The following is a 17,386-nucleotide window of genomic DNA, read 5'->3' as shown; positions in this document are numbered from 1 at the left end:
TACTGAGTACATTCAAAACTTGCTTTATGTTCTGCTAATCATCACACAGCTTTGCCACAATGCCATGTGCTAGTTGCTTTATTCCCTAACTTTTTCTATTGGTATAGTTCACATATAAAATTCACCTTGTACAATAAGGCGGGTTTTTTTAGTATATTGACAAAGTTATACAACCACCTCCACTGATGTCAGAACATTTTAATCACCTCTATAATCAACTCCGTACCCTTTAGCAGTCATTTCCCATTGCTACTTCCATCAGCTCCTGGCAACCACTAGCCTACTTTCTTTTTGCCAATTCCAAACATTTCATATAAAAAGAATTGTATAATATATGGCTTTTTTGACCAGCTTCTTTTATGGAGGATGCTTTTAAAGCTCACTGACATTGTAGCACATACCAGTAGTTCATTCCTTTTTATGGTGTAATATTCCACTAGATGCACAGATGACATTTTGTTTATCCATTTATCAGTTGATGGACTTTTGGGTGGTTTCCACCTTTGGGCTATTATAAATAATACTGCTATAAACATTTGTGCACAAGTTCTTGTACAAGCCCAGGTTTTCAATTTTCTTGGGTATATACGTAAAGTGGAACTGTTGGGTCATATGGTAACTCTGTCTAGCTTTTTGACAACTGCCAGACTGTTGTCCAAAGCAGCTTTGCTACTCTACATTCCCACCAGCAATGTACAAGAGTTCCAGTTTCTCAACATCCTTACCAATACTTGTTGTTGTTCCACCTTTTTGACTGTAGCCATCCTACTGGTATGAAGTGGTAACCCATTATGGCTTTGCTATGCATTTCCCTAATGACCAATGATGCTGTCCTTAAGTTTTTTAATTTAAACTTCAACTACCACATGTCTGCCTTGATACTGAAGGGCAGGAGTAAGGTAGGGCAACCAGACAGTACAAGTATTAGTAATTCAATTTTTTAAGAACTGGCTTTACACAATGCTATAAATAATACAAATCCTTATGCTAAAGGAAATGACAGGTATGTGACAGAAGCAGGAGTAAATATTTCATATGGAGCAGCTCAAACAACTAATTATTTCTACTACTTAGTAAGTAATCACTACCTAGGCAAAATAAAGTTAGAAGTATATTTCTGATAAGGAGATGCCAAGAAACTGGCTATTAACAAAATACAGCAAGCAAGGTCCCCAGAACATATCAAGCAAAAACACATTCTTGGACTTTTTTCATGGTAAAGAAGCTTAAAGCATTTATGAAAATAAATTTCAAGATATTTTGGAATAACACAATCTTCAACAAATGATAGAAAACTCAATGTTGTCATATTGATTATGGCATTCTGCCAATTCAGAGTACACAGGTAGGAGCAAAAGAGCTTACAATATATCTTGGACTTCTTATTTTATCTACATGTCAGTTTTCAGTGATAACTCATGAACAGCATGCACTGTTCTAGAAGTAAAACTCTTAATTTCTTTGGACAGTAATAAGTTCTTGGAAGTATCCAAACAAATAGTCTTAAGGGTGAGAGTAGAATTCATGGTTCCTAAAGAGTACACCAGCCAGCACATGAGGAAAGGAAAGCAATCACTGGTACAAAGGAATCAAATTAAGGGTCAACTATAAAGAAAATAGACAATTTCAATTAGAACTCACAGAAACAATGATCCCAACAGTCTAAGTGGAGTATGATCCTATTTCCAAGTCCTGATCAGTCAAACTACTGGGTCAACAGCTAATGAGAGCCCTTGAAATATATTCCACTGAAAATTTTGGGAGGAGACAATAGCAGGTTCATCACCTGTCCTACCTTGTAATTATCTGGAAGCCTGAAACTCTGTGGCAATCAACCAGACTCCATGCTAGTACAATTCAGTCTGAACTATGGACTTTACCTGTTGAGCTAGTGGGGCCAGGAGAAAAGATGATTTGTCACCTTTTCAGAGCTCCCTGAATCGTGTTGTAAACTGCTTCTAGATGAGAAATGATGAGATACTGAAGGCCTGTCAGTCACTACATCTTAGCTTCAGTTACTTACAGAAGACCAAATTTCATTTGTTCCAAATCATGGGAAAGTTACTTTCACTTTTACATTCCTGAATTGGGTGTTAAATTTTCATTTCTCTCCTCCTGTTTTACTTTTCCTCAGCGCTCCACTTTGCCTTTGAAATGGCCTTTTCAGTCTTTTCTAATGTTGTCCAAGTTTCTAGCCTTACTTACCTTCTCCCGCTTTCCGCAATTCCATTCTGTTTGTGACCTGCACTTAAAGTTTTCAAACTCCTGTTTCTTTCCCTCATATTCAGCTCTTAACCACCTCTTCTCCCTTGTGCTGACAATACTGCAAGGCTTCCTTGCACAGGGACTAACAGAACATTACGTGCATGTGGGCACGTAGTACTTTCTGTTAATAGCTTCTCAATTGTAATCTGGAGCCATACGGACCTACATAAAGTTCAAAGAAAGTATCAAAGCTCTGTACTTGAAAGCAAATAAATAGAAAGCTCACAAAGTTATCATAAAACATCCAAAGACTTAAAGTGACTTGTCCCTTAAAAAATTACATTGTTAAGTACCTTTCACTCTCAGCTGTCTGCATCGTCTCCAATTTTGAGTGAGTTCCTCTGTTAAATCCTTTTACCTCTTGTTCTTCCAAAGATTCCAGCAATCGAATGACATCTTTATTCACTCCTCTGCGCTTTGCCAGAACCAAGGGTGTAGCACCTTGATGATTACTAAAAAAAAGTTCACAAATATAAAGAGGTCATCATTACAGTTGAATTATATCATTATTACCCCCTTGTTCAGCTCTCAATGACAAAGAATGGGCCAAATTAACTCAAAGCCTAGAGCAGAACCAATGACTGAACTGGAATTTGAATTTTGAGTTAAGCTATTTTTTTCCTTATAGGGAAAAAGGAAGAAGAATATATAGGCAAAAGAATAAATAAATGAGAATAAATCAAAGAAAGAGAGGGCATTTTCTTAGAAAATAACTGCAAAGTTCTAGATTCTAGATTCATTCTTACCTGACATTTATATTTTATGGCAATAGAGCATATTTTTTTAAAAAAGAAGTCTAAGGATTAAAAGCAAATAAAAGCCCAAAGCAACAAAATAAGCTGCTCTGGCTCACCTAGCTATTGCACCCTAGTAAGAGAAAAGAGCCAAGTAATAGTGAATCCCAAAGCCAATTCGCACCACATTTTTCCATCACATTTGCTGTCTTTTTCAGATTTAGGGACAGCAGAGCACCAATAAATCAATGCAACATATAAGTGTAGTTTAAAGGTCAAGCTCAGTTTTAAAGATGGTCTCACATCTTTTCCACTCTGAGACAAGGTATCATTAAAACAAACACTATTTCTTCAAACTGTTCAGTATAAAAAGGACTCTGAGTCCCAGAGAGATTATGAAGCCAGCATGGAATATTACACGATAGAAGATGAACAATTTGGAATCAGGCAGAACTAAGTTCAAATTCCAGCTGTGTGACCTCTGTCTTTGTTTACACCCTTCTTGTCACAAATACTGCATTCATAAAATGAAGATAACACCAACCTCAAGAGCTATTCATTCCAAGGATTAAATGAGCTAATGTAAGTAAACACAGCGCCTGGTCCATAACACGTCTTTAACAAATGTTAGTTTTTTCCTTCTTTTTTCTCTTATCTGTCAATACGCAATAATTGGTAGCAGAACCTCACCACTGTTTTCACAGAAAAACTTGTACTGCTTCAGCATAAATCTAGAAGTCGGCCTCTCGTTTTCTCACTCCCCTAACAAGATTACCTTGTCCTCCATGCCTTGTTGAACTTGTCACTGCAGCTGATCAATGAGAAAGCAGAATCAATAGACTCTGAGATTGGACCACTGGTTGACAAACTAATGGGAAGAAATGTCTAGACTTAAAAAACCACAGAGCACTTACCAAATATCAATTTTGAGTCCATTGGAAACTAAGAATTGAATAGTATCCACATGGCCACAGAGATGAAGAGCTGTGTTTCCTTGATAGTCTGTGGCCAGAAGATCAGCACCAAATTTATGCAACAGCTGGCAGATGTCTACATTCCCTCTGGCTGCTGCAAGGTGAAGGCCAGTTCTGCCCCTGCTGTCACGAATATTTGGGTCAAAGCCACTTTCCAAAAGCCGCTTGGAATAGTTAAAGTCTCCATCAATACAGGCTTGTAGCAAGGGCACATTAGTCTGAGACGAATCATTTACAAAAACGTAGGACATTATTCTGACGGAGTGGATGGACTATGCCTGTAATGAAATACGAGGTGACTGAGATTCGGAGAAGCCAAACTAAATCAAGACAATAAAGTCATTTAGAGAAGCACTATTTCTTATCCTTCTTGGCCTCCTGCCTCCAATAAATTACCTCAGCAAACAGAAACAACAACAAAGTTATCAATTATATTTTATTTCTCATTAAAATGTCTTATTTTCTTCATATCCACTTGATCAAAACTGCAAATAAATTACTATAAAGCTCTATTTTGCTTTTTATTAGGCAAAAGATTAAGAACTTTTAAAAACTAAGCAAGATATAATTGCTTAGATTTTAGTTTATTGCATTGTCAGAAGACATACATAACGTGACCCTTAAACGTCAAACACACACTACTGCTGGTAGAGATTCTTATTTAAAACAAAGTAATGCTCTTTCCCATATGTGCTTTTTATCATATTTGAGATATTCTACATGGTAAACAGAACTACCTACTCAAAAGTTAATTAAATCAGTAAGAAAAAACAATGAAATAGCTTATTTGTATTTAATAAAGATCGCTGAATGTTCTGTCTATAGCAGAAACTTCAATTTTCATAGAAAGAGAAAAGCTAAGAAAAGCAACAAACTGAATTGAAAAATTGGAAATACCATGGAATCAATTCAGACTTTTTTATAGTATTGATTCTATTTTGCTATTCTGTGGTTATCTAAATAATCTGATTTTGCCAAACTCCCACTGTATGAAGACGGAGACGAAAAAAAATAGGTCTGTTTGGGAATAGAGGCTGAACAAAGGCAGTAATCCCAACTGTTTCCACTCCACAAATTTAACCCATCTGAACAACCTAGCCTCTCCAGTGCATCCACACCTCTTTCACTGATACTTTACACTACCCCAGCAGTCTCTTGGTCTCTGTGTGTGTGTGTGTGTGTGTATCTCCCTGACCTCCTCTTGGTTCAGTTAAGGAAAGTTAAAGTCTGACAAAAGAAACCTTGTAAGAAACTCAAGAGAAAACAAACCAAAAGAAGAAAACACAAAGGCAAAGACCAATATGTTTATAGAGATGACTCCCTCACTCTATAGTTAAAAAAACTGAGTCACAGACAGGGTTGGCTTATAATTTGTCGGACAAAGGCTTTCTTTCTGGAACACTGATAGAACTGGATGTTAGACCAATCTATTCTTGTGTCTAACCTCAAGGGGATTCAGGAAAGCATGGCTATGGAGTTTGTTGAGATTCTTGGCCACCACTCCTTTTAGCCTGGTTTCCCAGCAGAGCCGCGGTCCTTCTAGATGTGGGCTACCTTCCACCAGAGCTCTGCTGGTTTCATGGCTTCTCTGTGCAAAGGGAAAATATTAACACACACTGAAGGCCTGTTCCAAGGCAGGCATCGCACCAAGGTGTCTAATGAATTTTATTTAATCTTCCTAACAACTCTATGTAAGGGTTATTATACTGAATTTTAGTAAGGAGTCACTGAAAGATTTCAACCCATGGAAATGGCATGGTCTTATTATATTTGTCTTTCAGAAAGATTACTTTGTCAGAAGGAAAGGTTAGTTTAGAGGGGGTTGAGGCTGGAGACTGGAAGATCAGCAGGTCACTAAGAAATGATGACAGCCTGATCTAAGGTAGTGGCAGATAGAAGGGATCACAATGGAGAGGGATAGAGAAGATAGAATTAGCACAACTTAATGACATGCTGCATATAACAGGTGAGAAGTTGTTGCTAAGGATAATTCTAAATATGGGAAAAATCTGCTAAGGATTAAGAAATACCGAGATTGAGATAAAACCGATTTCAGATTATGACACTATATAATGCTTTTTAAAGAAATCAACTCATTAAGAAGAAATTACTCTTTAAAATATTCAAGAATTGGGGCGCCTGGGTGGCTCAGTGGGTTAGGCCTCTGCCTTTGGCTCAGGTCCTGGGATTGAGCCCTGCCGGGGAGTCTGCTTCCCCCTCTCTCTCTGCCTGCCTCTCTGCCTATTTGTGATCTCTGCCAAGTAAATAAATAGAATCTTTAAAAATAAATAAATAAAATAAAATAGTCAAGAATTCTCTTTTGAGGGTAACCTCCCTATTTTCCCCTACCATATTCACTGGATTAGATCATTAAAAAGGACAAAGTTATCAGAAGCATTAAAAAAAAATAAAATACCACATATCAAGTGCTTTTCAAGAGATACCGTCTTTTGGCTAAAATCAATAAGAACAGATAATGAAAAACAAACATGATATTTTTGGTTCTAACACAGTAAGAATTCTTGTGGTTGAAGACTTGGGATTCTTTTGAATGTTGGCTCAGTGGGGGGGATAAAAAGCTTTCCTTGTTTATTTTTTAAGTGAGAATAAGTGTGGTGTATTTTGTGATTTTCTTTGTGTCCTTGAGAAACTAACTTTACCCCCAAATTAAATAAGGCCAATGATAGATAACATATTTCATCTTGATCACAGAACTGAATAAGCCATAAAACAAGGTATCGTAGCTTTCACATATTGTGAGGAAGTTGACAGCAGAAAAATACTCACGTAAGCCTGAAGATTAGATCTTTCTTTCAGTGGTCACCCCAGCAGTTTCTCTGAATTCTTAAGAACGTTCAACAGAATATCCAGAAATGTGACAACAGGATCTACAGTAAACAAAAACTTCAGTTATAATAAGGGTGTGACATAAGTCTAGCTGTTCTATTAAACACAGACAAGCTGGTCGGCTCCGTGAATATTCTCCAGAAAATCTATTGGTAAAGCATCAATTTGTGAGGCTAGTAGTAACTGACGAGTAATAAAGTAGGGAAAAGGGAGAACAGAAGGCCTCCTAAGGAGTGGCTCTGTTGCCCCAAACAAGAAAGCATGGCCAACAAGATAAAAGAAAAAGAATCAAATTATGTGCCACTAGTAGAGGACAAACTGGACTCTGAAAATTCATTCTAAGTCACTGGAATTCAGAATGCCTATTTTTCATATTATAAATAGTGGCTAGATCTCACAGTAGCCCACAAAAGCATTTCCAGAAATAAAATGCTATGGGGGGAAAGTAAAAACAGCCAATATTGATATTTAAACCAAACAGGATACATTTAAGGAAAAATATTTCTAATCCATCCTGAATGCTGATACTTAAATCTCCCTATGAGATGGATCCTCTGCCCCTTTTGCTCTTCAGTGTGAAAGAAAAATTGGCCCAAATCTATCTGCAGACTTTTCCACCAGACCATGCTCCTCCTGAAACATGCTGCTGTCCCACCTTCATGCTTTTGCTGGGACCCCCTCACGTTTCCCCTCTACACTAAGAGACATCTCAAGTACCCTGTCTGCCCCTTAAAGGGATTGTGGAAGTAGGGTCATGCACAGGCAGCAGGGACCACAAAAAATCAATGTAAATTCATGAAACTAACATTTACTATGTGCTCAAAATATGGCAGATACTATGCTAAGTGGTAGGGTATAAAGACTAAATCTCGAATTTGTGGCTCAGGCTGAGATTCAGATTAAGTTTTTACTGGTTATTCATGCTCAATATTATCAATTCCCTTTAAATAAACTTGTACAAGAAATAATTAATGGTATCTTATGAGGCTCCATTTAAATACATAAATCAGGTTGTATCATAAGGGTTGTCACTGCAAGACTAGAAGATGAGGGCTGACAAATTATATGTACCAGTTTAAACAAACTTCAAATTACAGCCACTTAATCACTTTCTAATCAATTTCTAATCACAAATATTCTGAGTTCATCCAAAGTATAGTACCTTTACTTTCTTATCCTGACCACTGGAGGCTGAATCTTCATGACTAAAGCCTACCTCTAATACACTATTTTCAATGTTAAAATGCTGCAGGTGTTATTCTGAAGATACTGGGGTTCACATTATGAAAAGAACAAACTTTGCTTCTCATTTGGAGATAGAATTATAGATTAAATAGTTACCCCTTTAAATGACCTGTTAAATTCGTAAGAAAGTTCCTAAACTGATGGTGACCGTAAGGGGAGTGGGTGGGGGGATGGACTAAATAGGTGATGGGGATTAAGGAGTGCACTTGTGATGAGCACTGGGTGTTGTATGAAGTGTTGAATTGCTATACTGTATACCTGAAATTAATATTACACTATGTGAGTTAACTGGGATTTAAATAAAAACTTTTTAAAAAGTCTTAAGAAAGTTTCTTTAAATTCACAAGACAATGCTTCTGCCACTTTCTTTTGATGGCAAGTCCCGTAAGAAAATACATTTGATCAAATTACAGATTTATGTGATTTCAAATTTATTATTACACAAATGCATTAGATCTAATTATACTTGAAACCTGCCAAGAAAATGTCTAACACCCCATTTAGAACCTAATCACTAGAAATCTATTAATAGCTTCTCAAGAAGTTATGAAAATAAAACTCAGAACACATATTAACTATGGTTCAAGGAATGAAGAGGACTAAAGATTTTTTAATTAAACTTTTTGAAATAATTGTAGATTCACACGAAGTTCAAAGAAATAGTACAAAGAGATCCTGTGTACTTTCACCCAGTTTCCCCCGATGTTATTATCTCACAAAACTCTAATATCACAACTAGGATACTGACATTGATAATCAAGATCTAGAACATTTCCATCACCACAGAGCTCTCTCATATTGCCCTTTTACAGCCACACCTACTTCCCTTCCACCCTCACCCCACCTTATCCCCTGGAAACCACTATCCTGTCTTCCATTTCTAGAATTCTGTCATTTCAAGAATGTTATATAAATGGAACCATACAGTATGTAACCTTTTGGGGTTGGCTTTTTTTTCTCACTCAACATAATTCCCTGAAGATTCATTCCGGTTGTAGTGTGTATCAATAGTATGATTCTTTTCTCTTGTGGAGTAGTATTCCATGGTATGGATGCACCAGAGCTTGTTTAGCCATTCACCCTTTGAAGGACATCTGGTTGTCTCCAGTTTGGGGGTGTTAATAAGCTTCTAAAACATTCAGGTATATGTTTTTATGTGAACAGACGTCTTCATTTCTCTAGGACAAATGGCCAGGAGTTTAATTGCTGGTATGAAGGTTTAAAGATTTGGATTAAATGAAAATTGATGGGGAGCCTGGGTGGCTTAGTCAGTTAAGCGTCTGCCTTCAGCTCTGGTCCTGGTCCCAGGGTCTTGGGATCAAGCCCTGCTCAGTCTGCTTCTCCTCTGCCCTCCCCCCCTACTTGTGTTCTCTCTCTCTCAAATAAACAAACAAAATCTTAAAAAAAAAAAAAAAAAAAAGACAGTCAAGTCTGAAGGTGCCTATTGTCCCCATGCAAAAAAAGAAAAGAAAAGAGAAAGTAAGGTGTTCTTTGGGAATCATCTCGCAACCAGGACAGCGAGAGATAATTTATGGAATAAGGACCCTAGTATTTACCAAAGGTAATGTGCAGTAAGAACCATTCCACAAGTAGAGTTAGAAACATTAATGTGTGAGTATGAAAACTGAACTACTATCTTTCCAGATTCACAGACAGATGAGTCTGTTCCCCTGTAAATGAACATAAAATCTAAGCATAGTGAAGACTGCTTTTTAAGGTAGGAAGAGGAGGAGGGAGAGAGCTAATATACAGTCTGACTTTCCTGAGGGACTACTTCCGGGAGTGTACAATACTCTAGACAGGCACTTTTTCTAGTGTCAGAAGATGTTAAAAGAGCTTGGCTCCCTCACCCAGAATGTATCTGGAGGTGGGGTTTGAATCCCGGTTTAGCTACTTACTAATTGTGTGACTTAAGTACTCAAAAATTAATAGTTTTTATAAGGTAATAGAATTACCTTCCTGAGGATGGGCATAGTTCTGGGGAGATACTTCTCTGCTGTACTGAAGATAGCCTGCATGGAACATTGAGCATTGATCCCCTGGTAACAGAGCATCATCTAGCAATGGGTGACCTCTAGTGGGGAGTAAAGACCTCCAAGAAAGGAAATTGATAACAGATTCCTGGCAGAGGAAAACCCACAAGAACAGTCAATTGTGGGAACAGTCAAGCCCCCCAAATCCTCTCCTTGTTCACCACAGCCTGGTTCCTAAGGGACAGTATCCATGAAGGACAGTGACTAGTTCAGAGGCCAATTCCCTGGGATTGTTAAAAGGCGGACTCTGGGGGTCATGTCTTGGAGGGAAGCAGTCACCTAGATGTCAGTAACAAGAACTCCTAATGCTACACAACGCATGTCTCAATCCAAATGACAAAACAATAAGAAGATTTTAGAGGAAGCATGTGAGTCACTGACTTGATAGAAAGTTCTAGTTAGTATTCTTTTTCTTTTATATTTTTATGTCAATACTGGGTCATATCTACATAACCTTAAGATAGTATTCTTGGTGGGTAAGAACTAATGGAGAAAACCTGTTGTAATATTTTAATATATACTCATTAAACCGAACTTTAAATTCATCTTCTATATCCAGTATCACCAACCATACATAATGTATTGATTTATTTTTCATTTTGCCTTTCACTGGGAAAGGCAAGACTAAGTGATACATTCTTGGTTCAAATGGACTGACATTATGCCTACACAGCAACTTTGATCAGAGATCAAAGCACCAGACACTTCAGCAAAATGCAAGGGAAAAATGGCATACCTGGAGAGACACATTATCAGATCGGACTGCCTACATTTTCTAATGTCCTAGAAAAGCACTAAAACTGAGAGCGATATACAGTAAATGGAAACCCAAATCTGGATTCTTTATACTTCATGTGGTTATTCTTAACCTTTTAAAAGGATACAGTTGTTTCAAAATACAAAAATAACCTCAAAGAACCATAAAAAAAGAAGTTCCAATGAAGTCATTAAATCTTAACTGCTAGCACTTTAGAATTACTGTTCTTAAAATCCAAGTGCTGTACAGATCCACAGATACTAGGTAAGGGGAAAAAGCCACATCTAAAAGAAATCTAGCTCTGCACAAGTCAAAATTTTAACAATTCCTTCTCAAAATGTTAATAATATATTTTTTCAGCCTGCTTTTCTTCAATAGCTACATTTCTTTAATATAGTAGTCTTAATAATTTCCGAGGCTCAGAGAGGTTAATGAATCTAACGCCACACTGCTATTAAATGGCAGAGTGGGCTTCAAATTTAGTCCACACTATTTCTAATATGCCACCTCTATGCAGTTATCAAGATAATCAGTAGGAAATGGTTCACACAAAGCTCGGTTGCTTATTCACAACTGTTTACAAAAATTCCTGCCAGACCTTGTCTCTAAAATGCAAGAAATGGGTCTGAGATGTCTGTGTATCCTTGCATATTACATAGTGCCTGGCATATTTTTTCTGAAATCTAGACATAGGAGAATCCAATAATTCTTTGTGATTTATACATTCAATTAAGTTCATCTTAAAAAGATTTTATTTTATTTTTTAAAATATTTATTTGAGAAAAAGAGAGACAGAGAAAGCACGAGCGTGTTGAGGGGCAGAGTTGGAGAAGCAGACTCAGCACTAAGCAAGGAGCCTGATGAGGGGCTCAATCCAGGGACTCTGGGATCATGACCTGAGCCAGAGGCAGATGCTTAACTGACCGAGCCACCCAGGCACCCCATCTTAACAAGATTTTAAGGTAACATTTTTTATGACCAAACCTATAATTTATTGTAAATTTATTAAGAAAATAAATATGAACAAAGAGAAGAAAATAAAAGTTACCCATAATCCTACCAACTAGAAATAACTATTATTACTATTTTGGTGCTATGGCCCTCCAGCCTTTTTTCTCTGTATAAATATATATTTAATTCATACTATAAATGCAAATGTTAAACTTTTTTACTTACTGTATCATGAACACCCTTCTACATTACCAGTCTTCAAAAAATAATTTTAATGGTGTTAATCTTTAATATTCTAATTTTCCATAATTTTCTTATTAAATTCCTTAGCACATTAAAAAAATTGCTTTGCATTTTTCCTATTACCCGAATTTAAATTTACTGACATTTTAAGCTCATCAAAACATAATCTGAGAGGGGCACCTGGGTGGCTCAGTTGGTTAAGTGACTGGCTCTTAATTTTGGCTCAAGTCATTATCTCAGGGTTCTGGGATCAAGCCCTGTGTGGGGCTCCCTGTTCAGCAGGAAGTCTGCTTATCTCCCCCTCTCTCTGCCCCTCCCCCTGCTCACTCTCTCTCTCTAAAATAAGTAAATCTTAAAAAACAAACAAAACATAGTCTAAGAGACCTTTAAATAGTATTTTAGTACTATCATGATAGGTTCTCATAATTCTCGTAAAGGAATCTATCATAATGGATTCTCAGGCAATGTATTTAACAGATGTGACACAAATGGATCCAGCTATAATGTGGAATTAGTGTTTTTTTTTCTTTTTTAAAGATTTATTTATTTATTTGAGAGAGAATGTGGTGGGGGGCAGTGGGAGTCGAAGAAATCTTAAGCAGACTCCCTGCTGAGACCAGAGCCCCACTTGGAGCTTGATTCCACAACCCTGAGATCATGATCTGAGCTGAAACCAAGAGTCGGATGGATGTTCAATCAACTGAGTCACCTGGGTGCCCTGGTCTTATTTCTTTATGGAAAACAGTTTTACTTTGACAGCAATCCTGATGCAATGCTTGCTTTGCTCACAATAAAAACTTCAAAGATTCTGGTGTATGGTTCATGTTAAACTATAGTTCACTTTAATCTGAATCCCTTTTAGAACGCCTATTTATCAATTTTTTTGGATGACTGTCTTAGAAGGGCCTGGGAAATAAATTCTCACAGATTGTATGGCTAGAATCTCAATTCTTAACCTTGGAGTTATCTGTCCAAAATAAAGGCAAAATATGTGGATATTTGTTTTGAGTTCTTAAAAAAGAAAAAAGGTAGGCCCTTTTTGATAGCATGAAAGTAAATTAAAAAAGAATTGAGAATATTATCCTTTCAGGATATTCTAGCACCATGAAGACCATCTGAAGGAGGAAGTTTATAAGTAGAACCTTCTGAATTTTACTTCCAAGTCTCAAAAATAATTAACAGAAGTTCAAATGAATAATTTTTAGATAGATCTGGATCTACTACAGATATATTTTTACTTTATATCTGATTTTGTGATATTTCCAAGTCTAACTTGATTTGTTTAAAATTCTTAATGTTGTGATTTCTTCAATGCCAAGCTTTCAATTGCTTCTTAATTAAAACTTTATTAAAGCAATAAAGGTGAGGTTAATTGAAATGTGTGAATTACAGGATGCTACTAAAGGCCAGTTCATTATGTTTAAGTTCATAGAATAATTGAAAGTAGGCTAATCAGGTACTACTTAGTAAACACTCTTAGGAAAAAAACCTTAATGAAAAAAGAAACAAGGATTTGTTTATATGTCTGCTATTACTATGCAACAACTGCTTAGCAACATGAGATACACAATATTTAACATTTACTAAGTTGTTATATTCCAGGCGCTTATTGTTTTTCCTGGAATGATTGATTTAACCCTTAGATAAGTCTTATATAAAAGGTAAGTATGATCAATTATCCTCATTTTATGGGCAAAAAACAAATGGCACTAAGTTTGCTTTCATAAGATTCTTTTTCGTATAATGAATTAGTTTAGGAAACTTTTCATCAAAGATTACGTAAAGGGAAACATTAGTCTAGCCCACATATTCTGAATTAACTCCTTATAATCATTTCATTCAAAGTAAATTTTTCAAACTGCAGAAGAACAATATAAATATCTGGAAATGTTTCTTACTTCACAGGAAACATCAGTCACATGCTTACAGGAAACATTCAGTCATATATTCTGAATTAACTCTTTGCAATCTCCTCAAAGTAATCTTTTCTATGTGTGAGAAAACAACAACAAAATATTTGGGAATATTTTCTACTTTATAGGAAGTGACTAAGTTCCTGGAGTCATTATTCTCATGGATTTCTTACTCATTGGGATAGTGAGAAAATACTTGCGTAAAATTTTCTTTCTCCATCAGAAAATCAAAAAAACACCAAACAAGGATTTCTGTTATATATTTTCTCCAATGTTTGTACTACTTTACTTATATTCTTGCATTAAAATTTAGTTCAGTTCAACTTTTGGAAAAATATTGGCTTAAAATAAAAATTAATTGTTCACAAATGGAGTACTGGTACCGTGGATATTTTATTTTATTCTAATACCTTTCAGTATTTTCCAAAATCTTTACTGTGTAATTTTAGAATGTTTAATATTCTTAGTAAATGACTTGCCCCCATAGGAAGTCTTCAGTTTATAATTTGTAATTATATAATAAAGATATTAAATAAGCACTGGAATGCCAATCTTAAGTCTTTCATGCATATGAATTATTTTTGTAATAAAGTGATTTTTTAAAAAATCGGTTTTTTTGGCAACAACAGCACTTTATCTGTGACCTAATGGTGCCACCTTGTGGCCTACCTGGGCTTCAAGTACAACTTCAGCATCTACAACCAGAATAGAGCAAGAGGGAACACTTTGAAGTTTTTGTTCATTTCTTTTTTCTTTTGTTTTGTTTTTGTTTTTAAAGTTTACTTACTTACTTATTTATTTTAGATCTCTACACCCAATGTGGGGCTCGAACTCACGATCCTGATATCAAGATACTAATGCCCTACTGAAGGAACTAGCCAGGCGTTCCTGTTTTATTTCAGTTACTTATCATTATCATTCTCAATAATTCTTTTTTTTTTTTAAAGATTTTATTTATTTATTTGACAGACAGAGATCACAAGTAGGCAGAGAAGCAGGCAGAGAGAGAGAGGAGGAAGCAGGCTCCCCGCTGAGCAGAGAGCACGACGCGGGGCTCGATCCCAGGACCCTGGGATCATGACCTGAGCCGAAGGCAGAGGCTTTAACCCACTGAGCTACCCAGGCGCCCCATCAATAATTCTTAATTAGTGAAAATTCAGAGTTGAGATAAAGCTCAATTTTCCTTAAAAAAAAAAAAAAAAAGTTTACCTAACATAATGTTGCATGTCAATTATACCTCAATTTAAAAGTTTACCAAGCAAATTAATAGCATAACTATGACTCCAGGACTATTTGGAGATCTAAATCTCATTAAACCCACCTCAGCAGATTTCATTTATACAAAATTAAAGTGTTAAAAAAATGACACTCCTGGAGTGCCTAGGAGGCTCATTCAGTGAAGCGTCCAACTCTTGATTTTAGCGCAGGTCATGATTTCAGGGTTGTGAAACTGAGATTCTCTCTCCCTCTGCCCTTCCCTGCCTAAAAAAATGACATTCCTACTTATTTATTTGGTGTTATTTAAAAATACAGGAACTACAACTTTTGTAAATTACTCATTTTCTAAATAGTTCACAAAATGTAAGCCAGATTCACCTCAAGTAGTCTGATGGCACAAGACTCTGTTTTAAGGAGAAAGTTGAATACTTCTATGAAGTTTTTAAGCCAGGAAGGCCATTCAGGATTATTCAACTCAATCTCCTTATTTTACATTTAAGGATACTGAGAATCAGAAAGGCCGTTAACTTAACATGCTACTTGACAAGCAAACTACCCCTTACCCTCAAGACTCTGGCTCCATTCATGATTCATGGTGGAAATATAAGGTACATCATTTTTAACATAAGTTTGTCACAGTTTTATTGTAATCTGTCCCCACCTAATGCTTTCAGTTGTGCACCAGATGGATGCTAGCATGTATGGCATCCTTCACATAGTGACATAGGGTAGACAAGGCACCTCCCTAGGCTATACAAGCCCACAAAGGATCTAGCAGACTTCTTTGAGGTGTGCTCTGATTGCATGTGAAGCTATATGAACCACTGTGGTCGAGGGCTCCATACTGCTTACAGTGATGTCGCCTATGAAGACACTTAAAATTCAAGAACTCCTGACATGTCATTATTAGACTCGTATCCTACCTCACTTATTCGAACCTCTGGGGACCCTAGTAAATAAGGATATATGATGAAAAAAATGACTGAAGAGAGGACTAAGGAACCAACTGAACCAAACAGCCTCTAAAAACGGCATGGTTATGAACAGTGACAAAAGGACCACCATTTGGGGTGTGAGACATTTCCTCTTTTTCCTTAATTCCCTAAGAATTAAGGATAAGACCTTTGGTAGAAAGCGAGTAAAGGATGAAGAACAGACGTCTGAGACTTTAAGGGGAGCCTTTGTTTCCTTGCCTGCTGCTCCCTTTTAGACTGTGGGGCAACCTATTCTGGGGAGGCGTCCTCTGATACCCAGAGAAAGAAAATAAGGAGTGACATTCAAACGACTATAGGTTAAAGAAAAGAGAAATAAGGATTTTCCCCCCTAAATTTTTTGGCCCATTTTAGGAGGATAAAAATAAGAATTACAGGGAGAAGTTGTATTTTTTTGGCTGGAGCTTTCTTCTAGCTGCCAGTTAGGAACCTAAAATGTGGGGCACAATGTGGGAAATGCCAGTATTCTACGGCAGAGCTGAATCAGCAGTCCTGATAGCTTCATCAATAGAACAGTATTTCAGAGTGAAAAGGACAATGAATTATAACAACATTCTTTCTGACTGAGACCTGGCCCCTACAAAGCCTCTCCTGTTAAAATGGCAGATCTGTGAGTTGACTCACTTTAAATCTACGTACTCAGAGTTCTAGGGAATTTTTCAGAAATGGGAGTAGGGCTGGCAAATCCCTGTATCGGTTTCCCAAGAAACTATTTTTAACTGCCCAGAGACCTACCAGGTCATTGTGACCAATATGAGAAAAAGTGATTAGTGACCAAGGATCTCAAGTTTTTAGCTACATGGCTCTCCATATAATTCCCTTGGTATGTTCCAAGACATAAATACTTTAAAAAGTTTTTAAAATGCCCCTAAACCCCACAGTATATCACCCCAAATACCGAAAAACAGCATTAATACTAGAACACCAGAATGCTGAGAACCACTACTGCAGTTACTAAAGCTAGGCACTTTACATTTAAAATTTAAATAGCCACAATACTGGATAATGTAGCTCTAATATACAACAAATTTCTTCTATATATATATCTGTTTCTGGCTCTCTGCTCTGTTCTAACGGTCTGTGGAACATATATGTGCCAATATCACACTGTCTTAATTACTTTAGTGTCATCATCATCACTAGTTCTTGATATCTTCTATGGCAAGTCTCACAACGTTGTTCTTCATAATCATTATAACAATTATCCGCAATCT

General features: G+C 36.6%; 1 protein-coding gene across 1 annotated transcript in view; it reads right to left on the bottom strand.

The window, feature by feature from the left end:
* Positions 1 to 17,386, bottom strand: part of ANKRD46 (ankyrin repeat domain 46) — a 33,383-nt gene that overhangs the window by 3,735 nt on the left and 12,262 nt on the right. Inside the window, exons 2-4 of the mRNA XM_032858581.1 lie at positions 6,761 to 6,861; positions 3,914 to 4,251; positions 2,559 to 2,717 (exon numbers count right to left, since the gene is read on the bottom strand). Coding sequence (XP_032714472.1) covers positions 2,559 to 2,717; positions 3,914 to 4,224 — 470 coding nt within the window. The 5' untranslated portion in view covers positions 4,225 to 4,251; positions 6,761 to 6,861. The remainder of the gene's footprint in view (positions 1 to 2,558; positions 2,718 to 3,913; positions 4,252 to 6,760; positions 6,862 to 17,386) is intronic.

This window comes from Lontra canadensis, unplaced genomic scaffold (genome assembly GCF_010015895.1).
Source record: "Lontra canadensis isolate GAN:19392208 unplaced genomic scaffold, GSC_riverotter_1.0 scaffold15, whole genome shotgun sequence".
Taxonomy (NCBI): domain Eukaryota; kingdom Metazoa; phylum Chordata; class Mammalia; order Carnivora; family Mustelidae; genus Lontra; species Lontra canadensis.
This window is presented reverse-complemented; position numbering and strand designations above follow the sequence as displayed.